Raw genomic sequence first — 26,628 nt, 5'->3', positions numbered from 1 at the left:
AGCCGGGGGTGCTGGACGCCTGCCTGTTCATCCTGGACCGCCGGGGGATGCCGCACAGCGCCCGCGGCGACCCCGTCATGGTGGCGCGCGTCGTGTCGGCCATGGTGAGCGCGGAACCTTCCGGAACTCGCGGAAACCCGGGGATTTCGGGGGAAATTCGGGGATTTCGGGGGAAATTCGGGGATTTCGGGGAAAATTCGGGGATTTGGGGTGGCATTGCAGGGATTTGGGGAGGATTTTGGGGGATTCTTGGGGAAAATTCGAGAATTCTGGGAGGAATTTGGGGGATTTTGGGGGGAAAAAATTGGGAATTTTGGGGAAAATTTGGGAATTTTTGGGGAAAACTGGGAGTTCTAGGGGAAATTTTGGGGAATTTTTGGCAATTTTGGGGGAGATTTGGGAATTTTGGGGGAAATTTTGGGAAATTTGGGGAACTGCGGGTGAAATATGGGGGATTTGGGGAAAATTTGGGGAATTTTCGGGAATTTTTGTGAATTTTGGGATAAATTTTGGAATGTTTGGGGAAATTTGGGGATTTTTTGGAGGAATTTTTGGGGAATTTTGGGGGAATTTGGGTGAAATTTCAGGAATTTTGGGGAAAATTTGGGAATTTTTGGGGAAAATTGGGAATTTTGGGGGAATTTTTGGGGAATTGGGGGACTTTTGAGAGAAATTTTGATATTTCTGGGGAAAATTTGGGAAATTTTGGGGGAATTTTTGGCAAATTTGGGGAATTTTTGGGGCAATTTAGGAATTTGGGGGGAAATTTGGGGAAATTTGGGGAACTTCAGGTGAAATTTGGGGAATTTGGGAAAAATTTGGAGAATTTTTCTGGAATTTTTGTGAATTTTGGGGAGAAATTCTGGAATTTTTGGGGAAATTGGGGATTTTGGGGGAAAGTTTGGGAATTTGGGGGAATTTTGAGAGAAATTTTGATATTTCTGGGGAAAATTTGGGAAATTTGGGGGAATTTTGGGCAATTTTGGGGAAATTTGGCAGTTTTGGGGGAGATTTGGGAATTTTGGGGAACTTTGGGGGAAATTTGGGGAATTTGGGAAAATTTGGGGAATTTTTGGGAATTTTTGTGAATTTTGGGAGAAATTTTAGGGGAATTTTTGGGGCATTTGGGGATTTTTTTGGAGAAATTTGGGGGAATTGGGGGGAATTTTGGGGGGAATTTGAAATTTCAGGAATTTGGAAAAAATTTGGGGATTTTTGGGAAAATTCTGGAATTTTGGGGGAAAATTGTGAGTTTTGGGGGAAAATTTGGAAATTTCTGAGGAAATTTTGGGAATTTGGGGGGAAATTTGGGAATTCTTGGGAAATTTTGGGTATTTGGGGGAAATTCTGGAATTTTCAGGGAACATTGGGGACTTTTGGGGAAAATTTGGGGGAAATTTGGGACTTTGGGGGAAAATTTGGGACTTTGGGGGAAATTCCTGGGATTTTTGGGGAAGTTTCTGGGATTTGGGAGGAATTTGGGGGAATTTTGGGGAAATTTGGGGATTTTTTTTTTCAAAATTTGGGAATTTATGGGGGAAATTCAGGGATTTTTTGGGAAATTTGGGAGTTTTTGGGGAAATATGGAGGTGTGAGGGGAAATTTAGGAAATTTTTTGGGAAATTTGGGGCATTTTTGGGGAAATTTGGGAATTTTGGGGGAAAATCCGGGATTTTTGGGGAAATTTCTGGGATTTGGGGTGGAATTCCAGGAATTGGGGAGGAATTTTGGGGGATTTTGGGGCAAAATTCCTGGAATTTGGGGGTAATTTGGGCAGGTTTTGGGTGGAATTCTGGTTATTATTTCAAAATTTTGGGGAGAATTCCGAGGATTTGGGGCAGATTCTCAGAATTTTTGGGCAAAATTCGGATTTTTTGGGGAAAATTGGGGAATTCTTGTGGAAATTTTGGCGTTTAGGGGAAAATTCCTGGGATTTTTGGGGAAATTCTGGGAATTTTGGGGGGAATTTGGGGAATTTTGGGAGTTTTGGGGGAAATTCCTGGGATTTTGGGAAGAATTTGGGGGGAATTAGGGAGGGTTTTGGGTGGAATTCTGGAGATATTTGGGGAATTTTGGGGAGAATTCCGAGGATTTGGGGGAAATTCTGGGAATTTTGGGGGAAATTTCTGGGATTTGGGGTGAAATTCTGGGGATTTGGGGGGGATTTTGGCGGATTTGGGGGCAAATTCTTGGAATTTTGGGGGGATTTGGGGAAATTCCCGGAATTGTGGGGGAAATTCTGGAGATTTTTGGGAATTTTGAGCAGAATTCCGAGGATTTTGGCAAATTTTTGGAATTTTGGGGAAAATTCCTGGGATTTTGGGGGGGGAATTCTGGAGATTTTTTTTGGAATTTGGGGGTAATTCTTCAGATTTTGGCAATTTTTTGGAATTTTGGGGGAAATTCCTGGGATTTGTTGCAGAATTCTCAGGATTTGGGGGATTTTTGGGAATTTCAGATTGGGAATTGGGGGAATTTTTCCTGGATTTTCTCCAGAATTCCAGGAGTTTGGGGCAGAATTCCCTTGGAATTCCCGAGGTCTGGGGCTGGGGTTTTCCCAATTTGGGCAGAAATTTTTGGGAATTTTGGGGATTTTGGGGAATTCTGGGATTTCACCATTTCCCAGAATTAATTCTGCCAATTTTGGGATCTTTAGGGTGCATTTCTGCTGGGAATTTTCGTCATTTTGGTGGAAATTTTGCAATTTTGGGCAGAAATTTGGGGATTTTTGGCCCAAATTTTTCAGGAATTTTGGGAATTTCAGGATTTTTCAAATTTCACCATTTCCCAGGAATATTTTCAGGAATTTTGGAGTCTTTAGGGTGGAGTTTTGCTGGGAATTTTCATCATTTTGGTCAGAAATTATGGGATTTTAGGGCAAAATTTTGGGGTATTTTTGGGATTTTTTGGGAATTTTTGGATTGTCAAGATTTCACCATTTCCCAGGAATATTTTCAGGAATTTTGGGGTTTTTAAGTTGGATTTTTGCTGCGAATTTTCATTTTTTTGGTGGAAATTTTACAATTTTAGGCAGAAATGTGGGGATTTGGGGCCAAATTTTTTTGGAATTTTTCTGGACTTTTTTGGAATTTTTTGGAAATGTTGGGATTTTCAGGATTCCAACTTTTCCCAGGAATAATTCTGCCAAGTTTGGGATGGCAAGGGCGGAGTTTTGTGGGAATTATCAGCATTTTGGGATGAAACTTTGCTCATTTAGGCTGGAATTTCCCCAATTTTGAGCAGAAATTTGGGGATTTGGGGGCAGAAATTTTGGGAATTTTGAGAATTTTTTGGGAATTTTTGGATTGTCAAGATTCCACCATTTCCCAGGAATATTTTCAGGAACTTTGACCTCTTTCAGCCGGACTTTTGCTGGGAATTTCCGTCGTTCCCCCCCACAATTTTCGCATTTTCCGCCCGATTTTCCTGGAAATTTCGGGTTGTTTTTTTTTTTTTTTTTTTTAATTTTTTCCCCAAAATCCCGGTTTTTTCCCCCAAAAATTCCCATTTTTCCCATCCCAGGTGAACTCCCTGGACGACAGCGGGGTGCTGGTGGGGAACTGGACCGGGGATTACTCGCAGGGCACGAACCCCTCGGCATGGGCCGGCTCCGTGGGGATCCTGCGCAGCTTCCACGGCTCCGGCAGCCCCGTCCGCTACGGCCAGTGCTGGGTGTTCGCCGGCGTGGTCACCACGGGTGGGCACTGGTTCTTACTGGTTTATACTGGGAGGGACTGGGAGGGGGAAAGCGGCGAAAAAATGGTGGGAAAATGGTGAAAAACGGGCGAAAAATGGGGAAAATATGGGGATAAAAGGGTTAAAAAGGGGTTAAAATTGGATATGGGGTTACTGGTTTGGACTGGTTTGGACTGGTTCATACTGGTTCTTACTGGTTTATACTGGGAGGGACTGGGCGGGGGAAAGCGGCAAAAAAATGGTGGGAAAATGGTGAAAAACGGGCGAAAAATGGGGAAAATATGGGGATAAAAGGGTTAAAAAGGGGTTAAAATTGGATATGGGGTTACTGGTTTGGACTGGTTTGGACTGGTTCATACTGGTTTTTACTGGTTTATACTGGGAGGGACTGGGAGGGGGAAAGCGGCAAAAAAATGGTGGGAAAATGGAGAAAAACGGGCGGAAAATGGGGAAAATATGGGGATAAAAGGGTTAAAAAGGGGTTAAAATTGGATATGGGGTTACTGGTTTGGACTGGTTTGGACTGGTTCATACTGGTTTATACTGGGAGGGACTGGGAGGGGGAAAGCGGAGAAAAAATGGTGGGAAAATGGTGAAAAACCGGCAAAAAATGGGGAAAATATGGGGAAAAAAGGGTTAAAAAGGGGTTAAAATTGGATATGGGGTTACTGGTTTGGACTGGTTCATACTGGTTTATACTGGTTCATACTGGTTTATACTGGTTCTTACTGGTTTATACTGGGAGGGACTGGGAGGGGGAAAGCGGCGAAAAAATGGTGGAAAAATGGTGGAAAATGGGCGAAAAATGGGGAAAATATGGGGATAGAAGGGTTAAAAAGGGGTTAAAATTGGATATGGGGTTACTGGTTTGTACTGGTTTATACTGGTTTATACTGGTTCTTACTGGTTTATACTGGGAGGGACTGGGAGGGGGAAAGCGGCAAAAAATGGTGGGAAAATGGAGAAGAACGGGCGAAAAATGGGGAAAATATGGGGATAAAAGGGTTAAAAAGGGGTTAAAATTGGATATGGGGTTACTGGTTTGGACTGGTTTGGACTGGTTCATACTGGTTCTTACTGGTTTATACTGGGAAGGACTGGGCGGGGGAAAGTCGTGAAAAAATGGTGGGAAAATGGTGAAAAACGGGTGAAAAATGGGGAAAATATGGGGGGGAAAGGGTTAAAAAGGGGTTAAAATTGGATATGGGGTTACTGGTTTGGACTGGTTTGGACTGGTTCATACTGGTTTATACTGGGAGGGTCTGGGCGGGGGAAAGTCGTGAAAAAATGGTGGGAAAATGGTGAAAAACAGGTGGAAAATGGGGAAAATATGGGGATAAAAGGGTTAAAAAGGGGTTAAAATTGGATATGGGGTTACTGGTTTGGACTGGTTCTTACTGGTTCATACTGGTTTATACTGGTTTATACTGGGAGGGACTGTGAGGGGGAAAGCAGCAAAAAAATGGTGGGAAAATGGTGAAAAACGGGCGGAAAATGGGGAAAATATGGGGATAAAAGGGTTAAAAAGGGGTTAAAATTGGATATGGGATTACTGGTTTGTACTGGTTCATACTGGTTCATACTGGTTTATACTGGTTTATACTGGTTCTTACTGGTTTATACTGGGAGGGACTGGGAGGAGGAAAGCGACAAAAAATGGTGGGAAAATGGTGAAAAACGGGCAAAAAATGGGGAAAATATGGGATAGAAGGGTTAAAAAGGGGTTAAAATTGGATATGGGGTTGCTGGTTTGGACTGGTTCTTACTGGTTCATACTGGTTTATACTGGTTTATACTGGGAGGGACTGGGAGGGGGAAAGCGGCAAAAAAATGGTGGGAAAATGGTGAAAAACGGGCAAAAAATGGGGAAAATATGGGGGGAAAAAGGGTTAAAAAGGGGTTAAAATGGGATATGGGGTTACTGGTTTGGACTGGTTTGAACTGGTTCATACTGGTTTATACTGGGAGGGACTGGGGGGGAAGCGGCAAAAAAATGGTGGGAAAATGGTGAAAAACGGGCGGAAAATGGGGAAAATATGGGGATAAAAGGGTTAAAAAGGGGTTAAAATTGGATATGGGGTTACTGGTTTGGACTGGTTTGGACTGGTTTATACTGGTTTATACTGGTTTATACTGGGAGGGACTGGGAGGGGGAAAGCGGCAAAAAAATGGTGGGAAAATGGTGAAAAACGGGCGAAAAATGGGGAAAATATGGGGATAAAAGGGTTAAAAAGGGGTTAAAATTGGATATGGGGTTACTGGTTTGGACTGGTTTGGACTGGTTCATACTGGTTCTTACTGGTTTATACTGGGAGGGACTGGGAGGGGGAAAGCGGCAAAAAATGGTGGGGAAATGGTGAAAAATGGGCAAAAAATGGGGGAATTTGGGGAAAAAAGGGTTAAAAAGGGGTTAAAATTGGATATGGGGTTACTGGTTTGGACTGGTTCATACTGGTTCTTACTGGTTTATACTGGGAGGGACTGGGAGGGGGAAAGCGGCAAAAAAATGGTGGGAAAATGGTGAAAAACGGGCGAAAAATGGGGAAAATATGGGGATAAAAGGGTTAAAAAGGGGTTAAAATTGGATATGGGGTTACTGGTTTGGACTGGTTTGGACTGGTTCATACTGGTTTATACTGGTTTATACTGGGAAGGACTGGGAGGGGGAAAGCGGCAAAAAAATGGTGGGAAAATTGTGAAAAATGGGCGGAAAATGGGGAAAATATGGGTATAAAAGGGTTAAAAAGGGGTTAAAATTGGATATGGGGTTACTGGTTTGGACTGGTTTGGACTGGTTCATACTGGTTCTTACTGGTTTATACTGGGAGGGACTGGGAGGAAGAAAGCGACAAAAAATGGTGGGAAAATGGTGAAAAATGGGCAAAAAAATGGGGAAAATATGGGGAAAAAAGGGTTAAAAAGGGGTTAAAAGTGGATATGGGGTTACTGGTTTGGACTGGTTTGGACTGGTTCATACTGGTTTATACTGGTTTATACTGGGAGGGTCTGGGCGGGGGAAAGCGGTGAAAAAATGGTGGGAAAATGGTGAAAAACGGGCAAAAAATGGGGAAAATATGGGGATAGAAGGGTTAAAAAGGGGTTAAAATTGGATATGGGGTTACTGGTTTGGACTGGTTTGGACTGGTTCATACTGGTTCTTACTGGTTTATACTGGGAGGGACTGGGAGGGGGAAAGCGGCAAAAAATGGTGGGAAAATGGTGAAAAACGGGCGAAAAATGGGGAAAATATGGGGGGAAAAGGGTTAAAAAGGGGTTAAAATTGGATATGGGGTTACTGGTTTGGACTGGTTTGGACTGGTTCATACTGGTTCTTACTGGTTTATACTGGTTTATACTGGGAAGGACTGTGAGGGGGAAAGCAGCAAAAAAATGGTGGGAAAATGGTGAAAAACGGGCGGAAAATGGGGAAAATATGGGGATAAAAGGGTTAAAAAGGGGTTAAAATTGGATATGGGATTACTGGTTTGTACTGGTTCGTACTGGTTCATACTGGTTCTTACTGGTTTATACTGGGAGTGGGAAAGCGGCGAAAAAATGGTGGAAAAATGGTGAAAAATGGGCGAAAAATGGGGAAAATATGGGGATAAAAGGGTTAAAAAGGGGTTAAAATTGGATATGGGGTTACTGGTTTGGACTGGTTTGGACTGGTTTATACTGGTCCTTACTGGTCCTTACTGGTTCATACTGGTTCATACTGGTTCATACTGGTCGAACCCCAACCCACAACTCAACATTTTACTGGTTCATACTGGTTTATACTGGTTTACATTGACTTCTATTGCCATATACCGGTCCATACTGGTTTATACTGGTCCTTACTGGTTCATACTGGTTTGTACTGGTTTATACCAGTCTGCACCCGTCCATACTGGTCCGTACTGGTCCTTACTGGTTTATACTGGTTTATACTGGTGGAACCCCATCCCACAACTCAATATTTTGCTGGTTCATACTGGTTTATATCGACTTCTATTGCCCTATACTGGTTTATACTGGTCTGTACTGGTTTATACTGGTCTGTACTGGTTCATACTGGTTTATACTGGTCTGTACTGGTCAGTGCTGCGCTGCCTGGGCCTGCCCACCCGCACGGTGACCAACTACAACTCTGCCCACGACACGGACACGTCGCTGACCACCGACATCTACCTGGACGAGGCCATGCGGCCCCTGGAGCGCCTCAACACCGACTCCGTCTGGTACTGGGCAAACTGGTTTATACTGGTTTATACTGGTTTGGGCTGGTTTGGGGCAGAGGGCGAAAAAACGGGGGGAAAAGGGCAAAAAATGGGTGAAAAATGGGGAAAATATGGGGGAGAAAGGGTTAAAAATGGAGTAAAAGGCGGTTTGGACTGGTTTGGACTGGTTTTGACTGGTTTATACTGGTTTGGACTGGTTTGGGCTGGTTTGGACTGGTTTGGACTGGTTTGGGCTGGTCCATACTGGTCTGTACTGGTCTATACTGGTCCGTACTGGTTTTTATTGGTCTGTACCAGTTTATACTGGTTTATACTGGTCTTTACTGGTTTATACTGGTCCATACTGGTCCGTACTGGTTTATACTGGTCCGTACTGGTTTATACTGGTCCATACTGGTGCATACCGGTCCATACTGGTCCATACTGGTTTATACAGGTCCGTACTGGTCCATACTGGTCCGTACTGGTTTATACTGGTCTGTACTGGTTTATACTGGTCTGTACCAGTTTATACTGGTTTGTACTGGTCTCTACTGGTTTATACTGGTCCGTACCAGTTTATACTGGTTTGTACTGGTCTCTACTGGTTTATACTGGTCCATACTAGTCCATACTGGTCCATACTGGTCCATACCAGTCCATACCGGTCCATACTGGTCCATACCGGTCCATACTGGTCCATACTGGTCCATACTGGTTTGTACTGGTCCGTACCAGTCCATACTGGTCCATACTGGTTTATACTGGCCCATACCATCCCATACTGGTTTATACTGGTCCATGCTGCTTCATAGCCATCCATACTGGTTTATACTGGTCCGTACTGGTCCATACTGGTTTATACTGGTCCATTCCAGTCCATACTGGTCCATACTGGTTTATACTGGCCCATACCATCCCATACTGGTTTATACTGGTCCATACTGCTTCATAGCCATCCATACCGGTTTATACTGGTCCGTACTGGTCCATACTGGTTTATACTGGTCCATGCTGGTGCAGGAACTTCCACGTGTGGAACGACTGCTGGATGAAGCGGCCGGACCTGCCCGAGGGCTACGACGGCTGGCAGGTGGTGGACGCCACGCCCCAGGAGACCAGCAGCGGTACTGGGCCATACTGGTTTATACTGGGCCATACTGGTTTATACTGGGAGGTGACTGGGAGCAGGAAAATGGGGCAAAAACGGCGGGAAAATGGTTAAAAATGGGGGGGAAATGGGGGGAAATGGGGATTTGGGGTTACTGGTTTGTACTGGTTTGTACTGGTTTGGGGCTGGTGGTTACTGGTTTATACTGGTTTATACTGGGAGGGGACTGGGAGGGAGGAAATGGGGCAAAAACTGCGGGAAAAGAGCAAAAAAAGGGTTAAAAATGGGGGAAATGGGGATTTGGGGTTACTGGTCTGTACTGGTTTGTACTGGTCTGTACTGGTCCTTACTGGTCCGTACTGGTCCATGCTGGTCCGTACGGGTCCATGCTGGTCCGTACTGGTCCATTCTGGTTTATACTGGTCCATGCTGGTCCGTACTGGTCCATACTGGTCCATGCTGGTCCGTACTGGTCCATACCGGTCCATATTGGTCCGTACTGGTCCGTACTAGTCCGTACTGGTCCGTACTGGTCCATACTGGTCCATGCTGGTCCGTACTGGTCCATACTGGTCCATATTGGTCCGTACTGGTCCGTACTAGTCCGTACTGGTCCGTACTGGTCCGTACTAGTCCGTACTGGTCCGTACTGGTCCATACTGGTCCATGCTGGTCCGTACTGGTCCATATTGGTCCGTACTGGTCCGTACTAGTCCGTACTGGTCCGTACTGGTCCATACTGGTCCATACTGGTCCATACTAGTTTGTACTGGTCAGTACTGGTCCGTACTGGTCCTGACTGGTTCGTACTGGTCCTTACTGGTCCGTACTGGTCCATTCTGGTCCATACAGGTGCATACTGGTCCATATTGGTCCATACTGGTCCGTACTGGTCCTTACTGGTCTGTACTGGTCCTTACTGGTCCGTACTGGTCCATACTGGTTTATACTGGTCCATTCGGGTCCATACTGGTCCATTCGGGTCCATACTGGTCCATACTGGTTTATATTGGTCCATACTGGTCCGTACCGGTCAGTACTGGTCCGTACTGGTGCATACTGGTCCGTACTGGTTTATACCGGTCCGTACTGGTCCGTACTGGTCCATACTGGTCAGTACTGCTCCGTACCAGTCAGTACTGGTCCATACTGGTCCGTACTGGTCCGTACTGGTCCGTACTGGTCCGTACTGGTCCATATTGGTCCATACTGGTCCATACTGGTCCGTACTGGTCCGTACTGGTCCATACTGGTCCGTACTGGTTCCAGGCCTGTTCTGCTGCGGGCCCTGCTCGGTCACGGCCGTCAAGAACGGCGACGTTTTCCTCAAGTACGACACGCCCTTCGTCTTCGCCGAGGTGGGCGGGGCTCATTATGCAAATGAGGGATTAGGTGGGTGGGAGGCGTGGCTAATGTTGCTAAAAGGGGGTGATTAATTATGCAAATGAGATGGGTAATTATGGAAAGGAAGCTGGGGAGCAATGGCCGTGCGCTGGTGGCTTGAGGTTGTGGGCGTGGCTTTTGTTATGCAAATGAGTGTCTAATTAGGCAAATATGTATAATTAATGACGCTGTGGGTTGATGGTTAAATATGCAAATGAGGCGGTAAATTATGGAAATGAACACCTGAACAATGGCAGTCTGCTGGCAGTTTCGGGTGCAAGGCGTGGCTTAATTATGCAAATTAGGATATGATTATGCAAATTAATACGTGTAATTAACGGTGCTGCTGAGGGGTAAAATTAATTTTGCAAATGAGAACGTTAAATAAGAGAAGGAGCAGGTAAACAATGGCAACGCACTGGCGGCTTGCGGTGGTGGATTTATTATGCAAATCAGGCCTTAATTATGCTAATTAGCAGACATAACAAATGGTGCTGAGGGGGTGATCACCAATTATAAAAATGAGACTCTCAGGGACATGCCCTAATTATGCGAACCCGAGGCTAATTAGCCTAACACTGAACCATAATTAACAATGCTGCTGTGGGGGCTTAGTGAGGACACTAATAACCTAATTAATTATGCAAATGAGCCGGCTAATAACGCAGGCGAACACCGACAAGGCGTGCTGGCAGCCGCTGTGGGCGTGCCCTAATTACACAAAGCAGGGTTAATTACCCTAACAACAAACCATAATTAATGCTGCTGGGGCGGGGCGGGGGGGGGTATTGAGGACACTAACGACCTAATTAATTATGCAAATGAGCGGGTTAATTACGCAGGTGAACAGCGACAAGGTGTACTGGCAGCGGCAGCCGCACGGGGGCTTCGCCGTGGTGCACGTGGAGGAGGGCGCGATCGGCCGCAGGATCAGCACGCTGGGCGCCGGCTCTGCGGCCAGAGTGGACATCACTGACCAGTACAAGCACCCCGAGGGTCAGTGAGTGACCACTGAGTGACCACTGAGTGACCCCTGAGTGACCACTGAGTGACCACTGACCCCTGAGTGACCCCTGAGTGACCATAGAGTAACCCTTAGTGACCGATGAGTGACCACAGGATCAGCACGCTGGGCGCCGGCTCTGCGGCCAGAGTGGACATCACTGACCAGTACAAGCACCCCGAGGGTCAGTGAGTGACCACTGAGTGACCACTGAGTGACCACTGAGTGACCACTGACCCCTGAGTGACCACTGACCCCTGAGTGACCCCTGAGTGACCATAGAGTAACCCTTAGTGACCGATGAGTGACCGCAGGATCAGCACGCTGGGCGCCGGCTCTGCGGCCAGAGTGGACATCACTGACCAGTACAAGCACCCCGAGGGTCAGTGAGTGACCACTGAGTGACCACTGAGTGACCACTGAGTGACCACTGACCCCTGAGTGACCCCTGAGTGACCATAGAGTAACCCTTAGTGACCGATGAGTGACCGCAGGATCCGCACGCTGGGCGCCGGCTCTGCGGCCAGAGTGGACATCACTGACCAGTACAAGCGCCCCGAGGGTCAGTGAGTGACCACTGAGTGACCACTGAGTGACCACTGACCCCTGAGTGACCCCTGAGTGACCATAGAGTAACCCTTAGTGACCGATGAGTGACCGCAGGATCCGCACGCTGGGCGCCGGCTCTGCGGCCAGAGTGGACATCACTGACCAGTACAAGCACCCCGAGGGTCAGTGAGTGACCACTGAGTGACCACTGAGTGACCACTGAGTGACCACTGACCCCTGAGTGACCCCTGAGTGACCATAGAGTAACCCTTAGTGACCGATGAGTGACCGCAGGATCAGCACGCTGGGCGCCGGCTCTGCGGCCAGAGTGGACATCACTGACCAGTACAAGCACCCCGAGGGTCAGTGAGTGACCACTGAGTGACCACTGAGTGACCACTGAGTGACCACTGACCCCTGATTGACCCCTGAGTGACCATAGAGTAACCCTTAGTGACCGATGAGTGACCGCTGGATCCGCACGCTGGGCGCCGGCTCTGCGGCCAGAGTGGACATCACTGACCAGTACAAGCACCCCGAGGGTCAGTGAGTGACCACTGAGTGACCACTGAGTGACCACTGAGTGACCACTGAGTGACCACTGACCCCTGAGTGACCCCTGAGTGACCATAGAGTAACCCTTAGTGACCGATGAGTGACCGCAGGATCTGCACGCTGGGCGCCGGCTCTGCGGCCAGAGTGGACATCACTGACCAGTACAAGCACCCCGAGGGTCAGTGAGTGACCACTGAGTGACCACTGAGTGACCACTGACCCCTGAGTGACCCCTGAGTGACCATAGAGTAACCCTTAGTGACCGATGAGTGACCGCAGGATCCGCACGCTGGGCGCCGGCTCTGCGGCCAGAGTGGACATCACTGACCAGTACAAGCACCCCGAGGGTCAGTGAGTGACCACTGAGTGACCACTGAGTGACCACTGACCCCTGAGTGACCACTGAGTGACCCCTGATGCCTAAGTGACCACTGAGTGACCCAGAGTGGACGTCACTGACCAATAAGAACTGATGACCCAACCCTTGATCTTTTGACCCAACTAATTACAGATGACCCAACCAATGACCAATGACCCAACCAATGACCACTTGACCCAACCCTTGACTGATGACCCAACCCTTGATCTCTTGATCCAAACCTTGACCCATGACCCCAACCAATGACTGATGACCCCACCAATGACCAATGACCCAACCAATGACCCCTTGACCCAACCAATGACCACTTGACCCAACCCTTGACTGATGACCCAGCCCAACCCTTGACTGATGACCCAGCCCTTGACCAATGACCCAACCAATGACCAGTGACCCAACCATTGACCAATGACCCCACCAATGACCCCTTGACCAATGACCCATTCCTTGACCCAACCCTTGACCCATTGACCCAATGACCCCTTGACCCAACCAATGACCTCTTGACCAATGACTCAATCCTTGACCCAACCCTTGGCCAATGACCCAATGACCCAACCAATGACCCCTTGACCCAACCCTTAACCCAACCAATGACCAGTGATCCAACCATTGACCAATGACACCACCAATGGCCCCTTGACCAATGACCCAATCCTTGACCCCTTGACCCAACTAATGACCAATGACCCAACCAATGACCAATGATCCAACCAATGACCAATGACCCAACCAATGACCGATGACCCAACCCTTGATCTCTTGACCCAACCAATGACCAATGACCCAACCCTTGACCCATGACCCATCCCTTGACCCATGACCCCAACCCTTGACCCATGACCCAACCAATGACCCCTTGACCCAACCAATGACCACTTGACCCAACCCTTGACCCATGACCCAACCAATGACCCCTTGACCTAACCAATGACCAATGACCCAACCAATGACCCCTTGACCTAACCAATGACCAGTGACCCAACCAATGACCCCTTGACCTAACCAATGACCAATGACCCAACCAAGGACCCCTTGACCTAACCAATGACCAGTGACCCAACCAATGACCCCTTGACCTAACCAATGACCAGTGACCCAACCAATGACCCCTTGACCTAACCAATGACCAATGACCCAACCAATGACCCCTTGACCTAACCAATGACCAATGACCCAACCAAGGACCCCTTGACCAATGGCCTAATCCTTGACCCAACCAATGACGAATGACCCAACCATTGACCAATGACCCCACCAATGACCCCTTGACCAATGAGCCAACCAATGACCCCTTGACCCTTTGACCCCCGGCCAGGCTCGGAGGAGGAGCGCCGCGCCGTCTCCACGGCCACTTCTCACGGCTCGCGGCCGCGCCAGCGGGGCCCGGCCTCAGCCGGAGAGGTGACGCTGACCGTAGGGGCCGGTCCAGCCGTGGCCGGAGCCGATCTGGAGCTGCGGGCAGTGGTCAAGAACCAAGGGCTGGAGCCTCGGACGCTGCGGCTGCGCTTCTCCCTCTGCGCCGTCCGCTACACCGGAGTGGCCGGAGCCGCCTTCCGGCAGGAGCAGCACCGCCGGACGCTGCCCCCGGGCCAGGGTGAGCCACTGGGAGGGACTGGTTTATACTGGGTTATACTGGTTTATACTGGGAGAGGGTTTTCGGTCACCCAAAGGGTGAAAAATGGGGGAAAATTGGTGTTAAATTCAGTATTTGGTACTGGTTTATACTGGTTTGGTATCGGTTTGTGCTGGTTTGCTACTGGTTTGTACTGGTTTATACTGGTTTGTTCTGGTTTGTACTGGTTTGTACTGGGAGGGGACTGGAAGGGACTGGTTTATACTGGGAGGGACTGGGAGGGGGTTTGAGGGGATTTTGGGGGGTTTTGGGTTGCCCAGAGGGTGAAAAATGTGGGGAAATTGGCGTTGTTAAATTCAGCATTTGGTACTGGTTTATACTGGTCTGTACTGGTTATACTGGTTCATACAGGTTGATACTGGTTTGGTACTGGTTTGGTACTGGTTTATACTGGTTTGGTACTGGTTTGTACTGGGAGCAACTGGGAGGGCCAGGACAGTGCCACCCCTTCATTGCCACACCCGGGGACACCCCAGAGTGTCCCCAAGGTGTCCCCAGGGTGTCCCCAAGGTGTCCCCAGGGTGTCCCCAGCCCCATCCCATTGAGCTCCAACATGAGCCCCAAGCCCAGGGCCACCTCAGGGCACCCCAGGGGTGTCCGGGGCTGTCCCCAATGTCCCCTGGGGTGTCCCCAATATCACCTGGGGTGTCCCCAATGTCCCCTGGGGTGTCCCCGATGTCCCCTGGGAATGTCCCCAATGCCCCCTGGGGTGTCCCCCATGTCCCCTGGGGTGTCTCCAATGTCCCCTGGGGTGTCCCCGATGTCCCCTGGGGGTGTCCCCAAAGTTCCCTGGGGGTGTCCCCAATGTCCCATTGGGGTGTCCCCAAGGTCACCTGGGGCTGTCCCCGATGTCCCCTGGGGTGTCCCCAAGGTCACCTGGGGCTGTTCCTGATGTCCCCTGGGGGTGTCCTCGATGTCCCCTGGGGTGTCCCCAGTGTCCCCTGGGGTGTCCCCAATGTCCCCTGTGGGTGTCCCCAATGTTCCCTGGGGGTGTCCCCAAGGTCACCTGGGGCTGTTCCTGATGTCCCCTGGGGATGTCCCCGATGTCCCCTGGGGGTGTCCTCGATGTCCCCTGGGGTGTCCCCAGTGTCCCCTGGGGTGTCCCCAATGTCCCCTGGGGTGTCCCTGATGTCACCTGGGGTGTCCCAATGTCCCCTGGGGTGTCCCCAAGGTCACCTGGGGCTGTCCCCGATGTCCCCTGGGGATGTCCTCAATGTCCCCTGGGGTGTCCCAATGTCCCCTGGGGTGTCCCCGATGTCCCCTGGGGGTGTCCCCAATGTCACCTGGGGTGTCCCCGATGTCCCCTGGGGGTGTCCCCGATGTCCCCTGTGGGTGTCCCCGATGTCCCCTGGGGGTGTCCCTGATGTCCCCTGGGGATGTCCTCAATGTCCCCTGGGGTGTCCCAATGTCCCCTGGGGTGTCCCCGATGTCCCCTGGGGGTGTCCTCGATGTCCCCTGGGGTGTCCTCGATGTCCCCTGGGGTGTCCCCAATGTCCCCTGTGGGTGTCCCCAATGTCCCCTGTGGGTGTCCCCAATGTTCCCTGGGGGTGTCCCCAAGGTCACCTGGGGCTGTCCCCGATGCCCCCTGGGGATGTCCTCAATGTCCCCTGGGGTGTCCCAATGTCCCCTGGGGTGTCCCCGATGTCCCCTGGGAATATCCCCAATGCCCCCTGGGGTGTCCCCGATGTCGCCTGGGGGTGTCCCCAAGGTCACCTGGGGCTGTTCCTGATGTCCCCTGGGGATGTCCTCAATGTCCCCTGGGGTGTCCCAATGTCCCCTGGGGTGTCCCCGATGTCCCCTGGGGGTGTCCTCGATGTCCCCTGGGGTGTCCCCGGTGTCCCCTGGGGTGTCCCCAATGTCCCCTGTGGGGGTCCCCAATGTTCCCTGGGGGTGTCCCCAAGGTCACCTGGGGCTGTCCCCGATGTCCCCTGGGAATGTCCCCAATGCCCCCTGGGGTGTCCCCGATGTCCCCTGGGGTGTCCCCGATGTCCCCTGGGAATGTCCCCAATGCCCCCTGGGGTGTCCCCCATGTCCCCTGGGGTGTCTCCAATGTCCCCTGGGATGTCCCCGATGTCCCCTGGGGTGTCCCCGATGTCCCCTGGGGTGTCCCCAATGTCCCCTGTGGGTGTCCCCAATGTTCCCTGGGGGTGTCCCCAATGTCCCATTGGGGTGTCCCCAATGTCCCCTGGGGTGTCCCCGATGTCCCCTGGGGGTGTCCTCGATGTCCCCTGGGGTGTCCCCAGTGTCCCCTGGGGTGTCCCCAATGTCCCTTGTGGGTGTCCCCAATGTTCCCTGGGGGTGTCCCCAAGGTCACCTGGGGCTGTCCCCGATGTCCCCTGGGGATGTCCTCAATGTCCCCTGGGGTGTCCCCAATGTCCCCTGGGGTGTCCCAATGTCACCTGGGGCTGTTCCCGATGTCCCCTGGGGTGTCCCCGATGTCCCCTGGGGGTGTCCCTGATGTCCCCTGGGGGTGTCCCCGATGTCCCCTGGGGGTGTCCTCGATGTCCCCTGGGGTGTCCCCAGTGTCCCCTGGGGTGTCCCCAATGTCCCCTGGGGGTGTCCTCGATGTCCCCTGGGGTGTCCCCAATGTCCCCTGGGATGTCCCCGATGTCCCCTGGGGTGTCCTCGACATCCCCTGGGCTGTCCCCAATGTCCCCTGTGGGTGTCCCCGATGTCCCCTGGGGTGTCCCCGATGTCCCCTGGGGTGTCCCCAATGTTCCCTGGGGGTGTCCCCGATGTCCCCTGGGGTGTCCCCGATGTCCCCTGGGGTGTCCCCAATGTCCCCTGTGGGTGTCCCCAGTGTTCCCTGGGGGTGTCCCCGCTGTCCCCCGGGGGCGTCGCCAACGTCCCTGCTGTCCCCGCAGAGGACACGGTGGCCATGACGGTGACGTACGGCGAGTACCAGCCGCACGTGGGCGACCAGGACGCGCTGAAGCTGACGGTGGCCGCGGCCGTGCAGGAGAGCGGCCAGGTGCTGGCCAAGGAGCTGCTGGTGCGGCTGCACACGCCCGAGCTGACCCTGACGGTAACGGCGACCCCCGAATACCAACGGAACCCCAAAAACATCCCAGGGGAATGCCAAAGGGAACCCCAAAAACATCCCAGGGGAATGGCAAAGGAACCCCAAAAACATCCCAGAGCAATGCCAAAGGGAACCCCAAAAACATCCCAGGGGAATGCCAAAGGGAACCCCAAAAACATCCCAGGGGAATGCCAAAGGAACCCCAAAAACATCCCAGAGAAATCCCAATGGAACCCCAAAAACATCACAGCGGAACCCCAAAAACATCCCAGAGAAATCCCAACAGAACCCCAAAAACATCCCAGAGAAATCCCAACGGAACCCCAAGACATCCCAGGGGAATCCCAATGGAACCCCAAAAACGTCCCAGAGAAATCCCAAACGGAACCCCAAAAACATCACAGAGGAATCCCAAAGGAACCCCAAAGGAACCCAAAAAACATCCCAACAGAACCCCAAAAACATCCCAGAGAAATCCTAAAGGGACCCCAAAAACATCCCAGAGAAATCCAAACGGAACCCCAAAACATCCCAGAGGAATCCCAAACGGAACCCCAAAACATCCCAGAGAAATCCTAAAGAGATCCCAAAAAGGAATTCAGGAGAATCCCAAAAAATTTGGGGTTTTCAGTGCGGAGATGGGGAGGGCCTGAAATCCCCATTGGGTTCAATGGGGTAGACCTGTTGTCTGTAACTCCCCATTGGGTTCAATGGGGTAGACCTGTTGTCTGTAACTCCCCATTGTGTTCAATGGGGTAGACCTGTTGTCTGTAACTCTCCATTGGGTTCAATGGGGTAGACCTATTGTCTGAAATTCCCCATTGGGTTCAATGGGGTAGACCTGTTGTCTGTAACTCCCCATTGGGTTCAATGGGGTAGACCTGTTGTCTGTAACTCCCCATTGGGTTCAACGGGGTAGACCTGTTGTCGGTAATTGCCCATTGGGTTCAATGGGGTAGACCTGTTGTCTGTAACTCCCCATTGGGTTCAATGGGGTAGACCTGTTGTCTGCAATTCCCCATTGGGTTCAATGGGGTAGACCTGTTGTCTGAAACTCCCCATTGGGTTCAATGGGGTAGACCAGTTGTCTGTAACTCCCCATTGGTTCAATGGGGTAGACCTGTTGTCTGTAACTCCCCATTGGGTTCAATGGGGTAGACCTGTTGTCTGTAACTCCCCATTGGGTTCAATGGGGTAGACCTGTTGTCTGTAACTCCTCATTGGGTTCAATGGGGTAGACCTGTTGTCTGTAACTCCTCATTGGGTTCAATGGGGTAGACCTGTTGTCCCAAATCCCATTGGGTTCAATGGGGTAGACCTGTTGTCCTTGAATCCCCATTGACTTCAACGGGGTAGACCTGTGGTCCCTAAATCCCATTGACTTCAACGGGGTAGACCTGTTGTCCCTGAATCCCATTGACTTCAATGGGGTAGACCTGGTGTCCCCAAATCCCCATTGACTTCAATGGGATAGACCTGTTGTCCCTGAATCCCCATTGACTTCAATGGGGTAGACCTGTTGTCCGTAAATCCCCATTGACTTCAATGGGGTAGACCTGTTGCCTGTAATTCCCCATTGATTTCAATGGGGTAGACCTGTCGTCTGTAACTCCCCATTGGGTTCAATGGGGTAGACCTGTTGTCTGTAACTCCCCATTGAATTCAATGGGGTAGACCTGTTGTCTGTAACTCCCCATTGGGTTCAATGGGGTAGACCTGTTGTCTGTAACTCCCCATTGGGTTCAATGGGGTAGACCTGTTGTCTGTAACTCCCCATTGGGTTCAATGGGGTAGACCTGTTGTCTGCAATTCCCCATTGGGTTCAATGGGGTAGACCTGTTGTCTGTAATTCCCCATTGGGTTCAATGGGGTAGACCTGTTGTCTGTAATTCCCCATTGGGTTCAATGGGGTAGACCTGGTGTCCCTGAATCCCCATTGACTTCAATGGGGTAGACCTGTTGTCTGTAAGTCCCCATTGACTTCAATGGGGTAGACCTGTTGTCTGTAACTCCCCATTGGGTTCAATGGGGTAGACCTGGTGCCCGGAGCTTTTTGGGGCAAAAATCCTCATTTTTGGGTTCAAATCGCGTTATTTTCCTGCTAAAAATCATCATTTTCCGGCTCAATCAGCTCATTTTGGACTAAATATTGCAATTTTGGGCTCAAACCCCAGAATCTGGGGAGAGAAAGTGGGATTTTGAGTTGAAAATGGTGATTTTTGGCGGTGAAAAAGGAGGATTTTTGCGTAAAAAAACGGGATTATTTCGGCGTAAAAATTTGCATTTTTGGGGACTGAAAAGGGGAAATTTTTTTGGTGAAAAAGGGGATTTTAGGGGTGAAAAAAGAGATTTTTGTGTCAAAACCGGGATTTTTTTGGGGAAAAAAATGGGATTTTTTGGGGGTAAAAAATTGCATTTTTTTTGTGACTTAAACTGGGATTTTTGGGGTGAAAAATGGGATTTTTGGGGTGGAATTGGGTGGGATTTTTGGGGTGAATCCCGCAGATTTTGGGGATTTGGTGTAGAATTTTTTGGGGTAAAATCAGAGGATTTTGGGGGATTGGGGGTGGGATTTTTGGGGTGAAAATTTGAATTTTTTGGGGGGATTTTTGGGGTGAAAAATCGGATTTTTGGGACGGATTCTTTGGGATTTGGGGATGGGATTTTTGGGGTGAAAGCCAGGAATTTGGGGGATTTTCAGATGGGATTTTTGGGGTGAATCCCGCGGATTTGGGGGATTGGGGTTGGGATTTTTGGGGTGAAATCTGAGGATTTTGGGGGGATTTGGGGTGGGATTTTTGGGGTGAAAAATGGGATTTTTGGGACGCATTCTTTGGGATTTGGGATTTTTGGGGTGAAAGCCAGGAATTTGGGGGATTTTCGGATGGGATTTTTTTGGGGTGAATCCTGTGGATTTAGGATGGGATTTTTGGGGTGAAATCCAGGGATTTTGGGGGTTCAGGATGGGATTTTTGGGGTGAATCCCGTGGATTTGGGGTGGGATTTTTTGGGGTGAATCCCGTGGATTTGGGGTGGGATTTTTGGGGTGGGATTTTTGGGGTGAAATCCAGGGATTTCGGCTCCCCGCAGCTGCTGGGCCCGGCCGTGGTGGATTTGGGGTTCGGGGTGGGATTTTTGGGGTGAAATCCAGGGATTTAGGATGGGATTTTTTGGGTGAAATCCGGGGATTTTGGGATTTTAGGGTGGGATTTTTTGGGGTGAATCCCGTGGATTTAGGATGGGATTTTTGGGGTGAAATCCAGGGATTTTGGGGGTTCAGGATGGGTTTTTTGGGGTGAATCCCGTGGATTTAGGATGGGATTTTTGGGGTGAAATCCGGGGATTTTGGGGGTTCAGGATGGGATTTTTGGGGTGAATCCCGTGGATTTGGGGTGGGATTTTTGGGGTGGGATTTTTGGGATGAAGTCCGGGATTTTGGGGTGGGATTTTTGGGGTGAAATCTGGGGATTTTGGGATTTTAGGGTGGGATTTTTTGGGGTGAATCCCACGGATTTGGGGTGGGATTTTTGGGGTGGGATTTTTGGGGTGAAATCCGGGGATTTTGGGGTTTTAGGGTGTTAATTTTTGGGGTGAATCCCGTGGATTTGGGGTGGGATTTTTGGGGTGGGATTTTTGGGGTGAAATCCGGGGAATTTCGGCTCCCCGCAGCTGCTGGGCCCGGCCGTGGTGGATTTGGGGTTCGGGGTGGGATTTTTGGGGTGAAATCTGGGGATTTTGGGGTTTTAGGGTGGGATTTTTTGGGGTGAAGCCCGTGGATTTGGGGTGGGATTTTTGGGGTGGGATTTTTGGGGTGAAATCCGGGGATTTCGGCTCCCCGCTGCTGCTGGGCCCGGCCGTGGTGGATTTGGGTTCGGAGTGGGATTTTTGGGGTGAAATCTGGGGATTTTGGGATTTTAGGGTGGGATTTTTTGGGGTGAATCCCGTGGATTTGGGGTGGGATTTTTGGGGTGGGATTTTTTGGGGTGAAATCCAGGGAATTTCAGCTCCCCGCAGCTGCTGGGCCCGGCCGTGGTGGATTTGGGGTTCGGGGTGGGATTTTTGGGGTGAAATCCAGGGCTTTTGGGGTGGGATTTTAGGGGTGAAATCCGGGGATTTTGGCGTGGGATTTTTGGGGTGATATCCGGGGATTTTGGGGTTTTAGGGTGTTATTTCTTGGGGTGAATCCCGTGGATTTAGGATGGGATTTTTGGGGTGAAATCCGGGGATTTTGGGGGTTCAGGATGGGATTTTTGGGGTGAATCCCGTGGATTTGGGGTGGGATTTTTTGGGGTGGGATTTTTGGGTGAAATCCGGGGATTTTGGGATGGGATTTTTGGGGTGAAATCCGGGGATTTTGGGGTTTTAGGGTGTTAATTTTTGGGGTGAATCCCGTGGATTTAGGATGGGATTTTTGGGGTGAAATCCAGGGATTTTGGGGGTTCTGGATGGGATTTTTGGGGTGAATCCCGTGGATTTGGGGTGGGATTTTAGGGTGGGATTTTTTGGGGTGAATCCCGTGGATTTGGGGTGGGATTTTTGGGGTGGGATTTTTGGGGTGAAATCCGGGGATTTTGGGATTTTAGGGTGGGATTTTTTGGGGTGAATCCCGTGGATTTGGGGTGGGATTTTTGGGGTGGGATTTTTGGGGTGAAATCCAGGAATTTCGGCTCCCTGCAGCTGCTGGGCCCGGCCGTGGTGGATTTGGGGTTCGGGGTGGGATTTTTGGGGTGAAATCTGGGGATTTTGGGGTGGGATTTTTTGGGTGAAATCCGGGGATTTTGTGGTGGGGTTTTTGGGGTGATATCCGGGGATTTTGGGGTTTTAGGGTGTTATTTTTTGGGGTGAATCCCATGGATTTAGGATGGGATTTTTGGGGTGAAATCCGGGGATTTTTGGGGTTCAGGATGGGATTTTTGGGGTGAATCCGTGGATTTGGGGTGGGATTTTTGGGGTGGGATTTTTTGGGTGAAATCCGGGGATTTTGGGATGGGATTTTTGGGGTGATATCCGGGGATTTTGGGGTTTTAGGGTGTTATTTCTTGGGGTGAATCCCGTGGATTTAGGATGGGATTTTTGGGGTGAAATCCGGGGATTTTGGGGGTTCAGGATGGGATTTTTGGGGTGAATCCCGTGGATTTGGGGTGGGATTTTTTGGGGTGGGATTTTTGGGTGAAATCCGGGATTTTGGGATGGGATTTTTGGGGTGAAATCCGGGGATTTTGGGGTTTTAGGGTGTTAATTTTTGGGGTGAATCCCGTGGATTTAGGATGGGATTTTTGGGGTGAAATCCAGGGATTTTGGGGGTTCTGGATGGGATTTTTGGGGTGAATCCCGTGGATTTGGGGTGGGATTTTAGGGTGGGATTTTTTGGGGTGAATCCCGTGGATTTGGGGTGGGATTTTTGGGGTGGGATTTTTGGGGTGAAATCTGGGGATTTTGGGATTTTAGGGTGGGATTTTTTGGGGTGAATCCCGTGGATTTGGGGTGGGATTTTTGGGGTGGGATTTTTGGGGTAAAATCCGGGGATTTCGGCTCCCCGCAGCTGCTGGGCCCGGCCGTGGTGGATTTGGGGTTTGGGGTGGGATTTTTGGGGTGAAATCTGGGGATTTTGGGGTGGGATTTTTGGGGTGAAATCCGGGGATTTGGGGTGGGATTTTTGGGGTGGGATTTTTGGGGTGAAATCCGGGGATTTCGGCTCCCCACAGCTGCTGGGCCCGGCCGTGGTGGATTTGGGGTTCGGGGTGGGATTTTTGGGGTGAAATCCGGGGCTTTTGGGGTGGGATTTTAGGGGTGAAATCCGGGGATTTTGGGATGGGATTTTTGCGGTGAAATCCGGGGATTTTGTGGTGGGGTTTTTGGGGTGATATCCGGGGATTTTGGGGTTTTAGGGTGGGATTTTTTGGGGTGAATCCTGTGGATTTAGGATGGGATTTTTGGGGTGGGATTTTTGGGGTGAAATCCGGGGATTTCGGCTCCCCGCAGCTGCTGGGCCCGGCCGTGGTGGATTTGGGGTTCGGGGTGGGATTTTTGGGGTGAAATCCGGGGATTTTGGGGTTTTAGGGTGGGATTTTTTGGGGTGAAGCCCGGGGATTTGGGGTGGGATTTTTGGGGTGGGATTTTTGGGGTGAAATCCGGGGATTTTGGGATGGGATTTTTGGGGTGATATCCGGGGATTTTGGGGTTTTAGGGTGGGATTTTTTGGGGTGAATCCTGTGGATTTAGGATGGGATTTTTGGGGTGAAATCCGGGGATTTTGGGGGTTCAGGATGGGATTTTTGGGGTGAATCCTGTGGATTTGGGGTGGGATTTTTGGGGTGGGATTTTTGGGGTGAAATCTGGGGATTTTGGGGTGGGATTTTTGGGGTGGGATTTTTGGGGTGAAATCCAGGGATTTGGGGTGGGATTTTTGGGGTGGGATTTTTTGGGGTGAAATCCGGGGATTTCGGCTCCCCGCAGCTGCTGGGCCCGGCCGTGGTGGATTTGGGGTTCGGGGTGGGATTTTTGGGGTGAAATCCGGGGATTTTGGGGTGGGATTTTTGGGTGAAATCTGGGGATTTTGGGATGGGATTTTTGCGGTGAAATCCGGGGATTGTGGGATGGGATTTTTGGGGTGATATCCTGGGATTTTGGGGGATTTGGGGTGGGATTTTTTGGGGTGAAATCCGGGGATTTTGGGGTGGGATTTTTGGGGTGAAATCCAGGGAATTTCGGCTCCCCGCAGCTGCTGGGCCCGGCCGTGGTGGATTTGGGGTTCGGGGTGGGATTTTTGGGGTGAAATCCGGGGATTTTGGGGTTTTAGGGTGGGATTTTTGGGGTGAAGCCCGTGGATTTGGGGTGGGATTTTTGGGGTGGGATTTTTGGGGTGAAATCCGGGGATTTCGGCTCCCCGCAGCTGCTGGGCCCGGCCGTGGTGGGCCGCGCGGTGCCGGTGCAGGTCGTGTTCCAGAACCCTCTGCCGGAGCCGCTGCCCGGGGCCTCGCTGCGCATGGAGGGCGCCGGCATCGCCTGCCCCAAACCCGTGGCGCTGGGGTGAGACTGGTTCATACTGGTTTATACTGGTTTATACTGGGAGGGGGGAGATGGGTGAAAAAATGGGTTAAAAAGGGGTTCGGAAAGGGTTAAAAGGGGTTAGCAAAGGGTTAAATGTGAATTACGGCTTACTGGTTTATACTGGGAGGGGGGGAAAGAGGGGAAAAATGAGTGGAAAATGGGTGGGAAAGGGTTAAGAAAGGGTTAAAGTTGGATTTGGGGTTACTGGTTTATACTGGGAAGGGCTGGGAGGGACTGGTTTAGACTGGTTTATACTGGTTTATACTGGTCCATACTGGCCCATACTGGTTTATACTGGTTTATACTGGTCCATACTGGTCCCTACTGGTCCGTACTGTTCCATACTGGTCCATACTGGTCCATACTGGTCCGTACTGCTCCATACTGGTCCATACTGGTCCGTACTGGTCCGTACCGGGCGTACTGGTCCCTGCTGGTTTATACCGGTCCGTACTGGTTTATACTGGTCCGTACTGGTTTATACCGGTCCGTACGGGTTTATACCGGTCCATACTGGTTTATACAGTTCCGTACTGGTTTATACTGGTCCGTACTGGTTTATACCGGTCTGTACTGGCCCGTGCTGGTTTATACTGGTCCGAACTGGTTTATACCGGTCCGTACTGGTTTATACTGGTCCGTACTGGTTTATACCGGTCCGTACTGGTTTATACTGGTCCGTACTGGTTTATACTGGTCCGTACTGGTCCGTACTGGTTTATACCGGTCCGTACTGGTTTATACTGGTCCGTACTAGTCCGTACTGGTTTATACCGGTCCGTACTGGTTTATACTGGTCCGTACTGGTTTATACTGGTCCGTACTGGTTTATACCGGTCCGTATCTGTCCGTACTGGTTTATACTGGTCCGTACTGGTTTATACTGGTCCGTACTGGTTTATACCGGTCCGTACTGGTCCGTACTGGTTTATACTGGTCCGTACTGGTTTATACCGGTCCGTACTGGTTTATACTGGTCCGTACTGGTTTATACTGGTTTATACCGGTCCGTACTGGTCCGTACTGGTTTGTACTGGTTTATACTGGTTTATACTGGTCCGTACTGGTGCTCACGGCTGCGCTCCGGCCGCAGGTCGGTGGGGGCGGGGCAGACGCTCCGGCTCAGCCAATCGGTGACGCCGCTGCGCGCGGGACAGCGCCGCCTGGCGGCCACGCTGGAGAGCGCAGCGCTGCCGCCGCTGCACGGCAGCCTCCAGTTCCAGGCGGTGACTGGGGACACTGGGAGCACTGGGAGCCTCCCTGGGGACACTGGGAGCACTGGGAACACTGGGAACGGCGGCAGGAGGCGGCGCAGGAGGAGGGGGAGGCCTGGGGGCAGCACGGGGGGGTGAACTGGGAGCACTGGTTTGAACTGGGAGCACTGGTTTGTACTGGGAGCACCGGGGGGAGTCACTGGGAGCACTGGGAGACATACTGGGAGCGCTGGGAGGGGTCACTGGGATATACTGGGAGCACTGGGAGCCATGTGGGGATACTGAGAGAGGGTTTGGGTCATACTGGTCCATACTGGGAGTGCTGGGAGCCTTACTGGGAGCACTGGGAGGGGGTTTGGGGTCAGACTGGGAGCACTGGTTTGTACTGGGAGCACTGGGAGGGGGTTTGGGGTCAGACTGGGAGCACTGGTTTGTACTGGGAGCACTGGGGGGGGTCACTGGGCCTTACTGGGAGCACTGGGAGCCTTACTGGGAGCACTGGGAGGGGTCACTGGGCCATACTGGGAGCACTGGGAGGGGTCACTGGGCCATACTGGGAGCACTGGGAGGGGTCACTGGGCCATACTGGGAGCACTGGGAGCCTTACTGGGAGCACTGGGAGGGGTCACTGGTCCGTGTTGGTCCATACTGGTCCGTACTGGGAGCACTGGGATCGCCCCAGCCGCCTCCCCACCCCTCCCGATGACGTCACAGCCCGGCGGTGACGTCACTCTCCCGCCCTCCAATAAAGCGCAGTTCAAAACCCGCCCCGAGTGACGTCATTCAACGGGCGGGGCCAGCGGGGGCTGGGGGGGGGGCTGCGCCGCTCGG

The 26,628-nt window shown here is 51.2% G+C and overlaps 1 protein-coding gene across 1 annotated transcript; it reads left to right on the top strand.

Moving 5' to 3' along the window:
• Positions 1 to 25,935, top strand: TGM1 (transglutaminase 1). The gene is made up of 10 exons (XM_068179263.1): positions 1 to 104; positions 3,523 to 3,697; positions 7,778 to 7,916; positions 8,919 to 9,022; positions 10,276 to 10,364; positions 11,232 to 11,385; positions 14,194 to 14,472; positions 17,376 to 17,536; positions 24,426 to 24,562; positions 25,677 to 25,935. Exons 1-10 carry the CDS (start codon positions 48 to 50, stop codon positions 25,933 to 25,935), a joined length of 1,554 nt encoding a protein of 517 aa, XP_068035364.1. The 5' UTR covers positions 1 to 47.
• The last annotated feature ends 693 nt before the right edge of the window (positions 25,936 to 26,628 follow it).

Source organism: Anomalospiza imberbis, unplaced genomic scaffold, assembly GCF_031753505.1.
Source record: "Anomalospiza imberbis isolate Cuckoo-Finch-1a 21T00152 unplaced genomic scaffold, ASM3175350v1 scaffold_82, whole genome shotgun sequence".
Taxonomy (NCBI): Eukaryota; Metazoa; Chordata; class Aves; order Passeriformes; family Viduidae; genus Anomalospiza; species Anomalospiza imberbis.
Note: the sequence above shows the minus strand (reverse complement) of the source record. Positions and strands in the feature narration are given on the sequence as shown.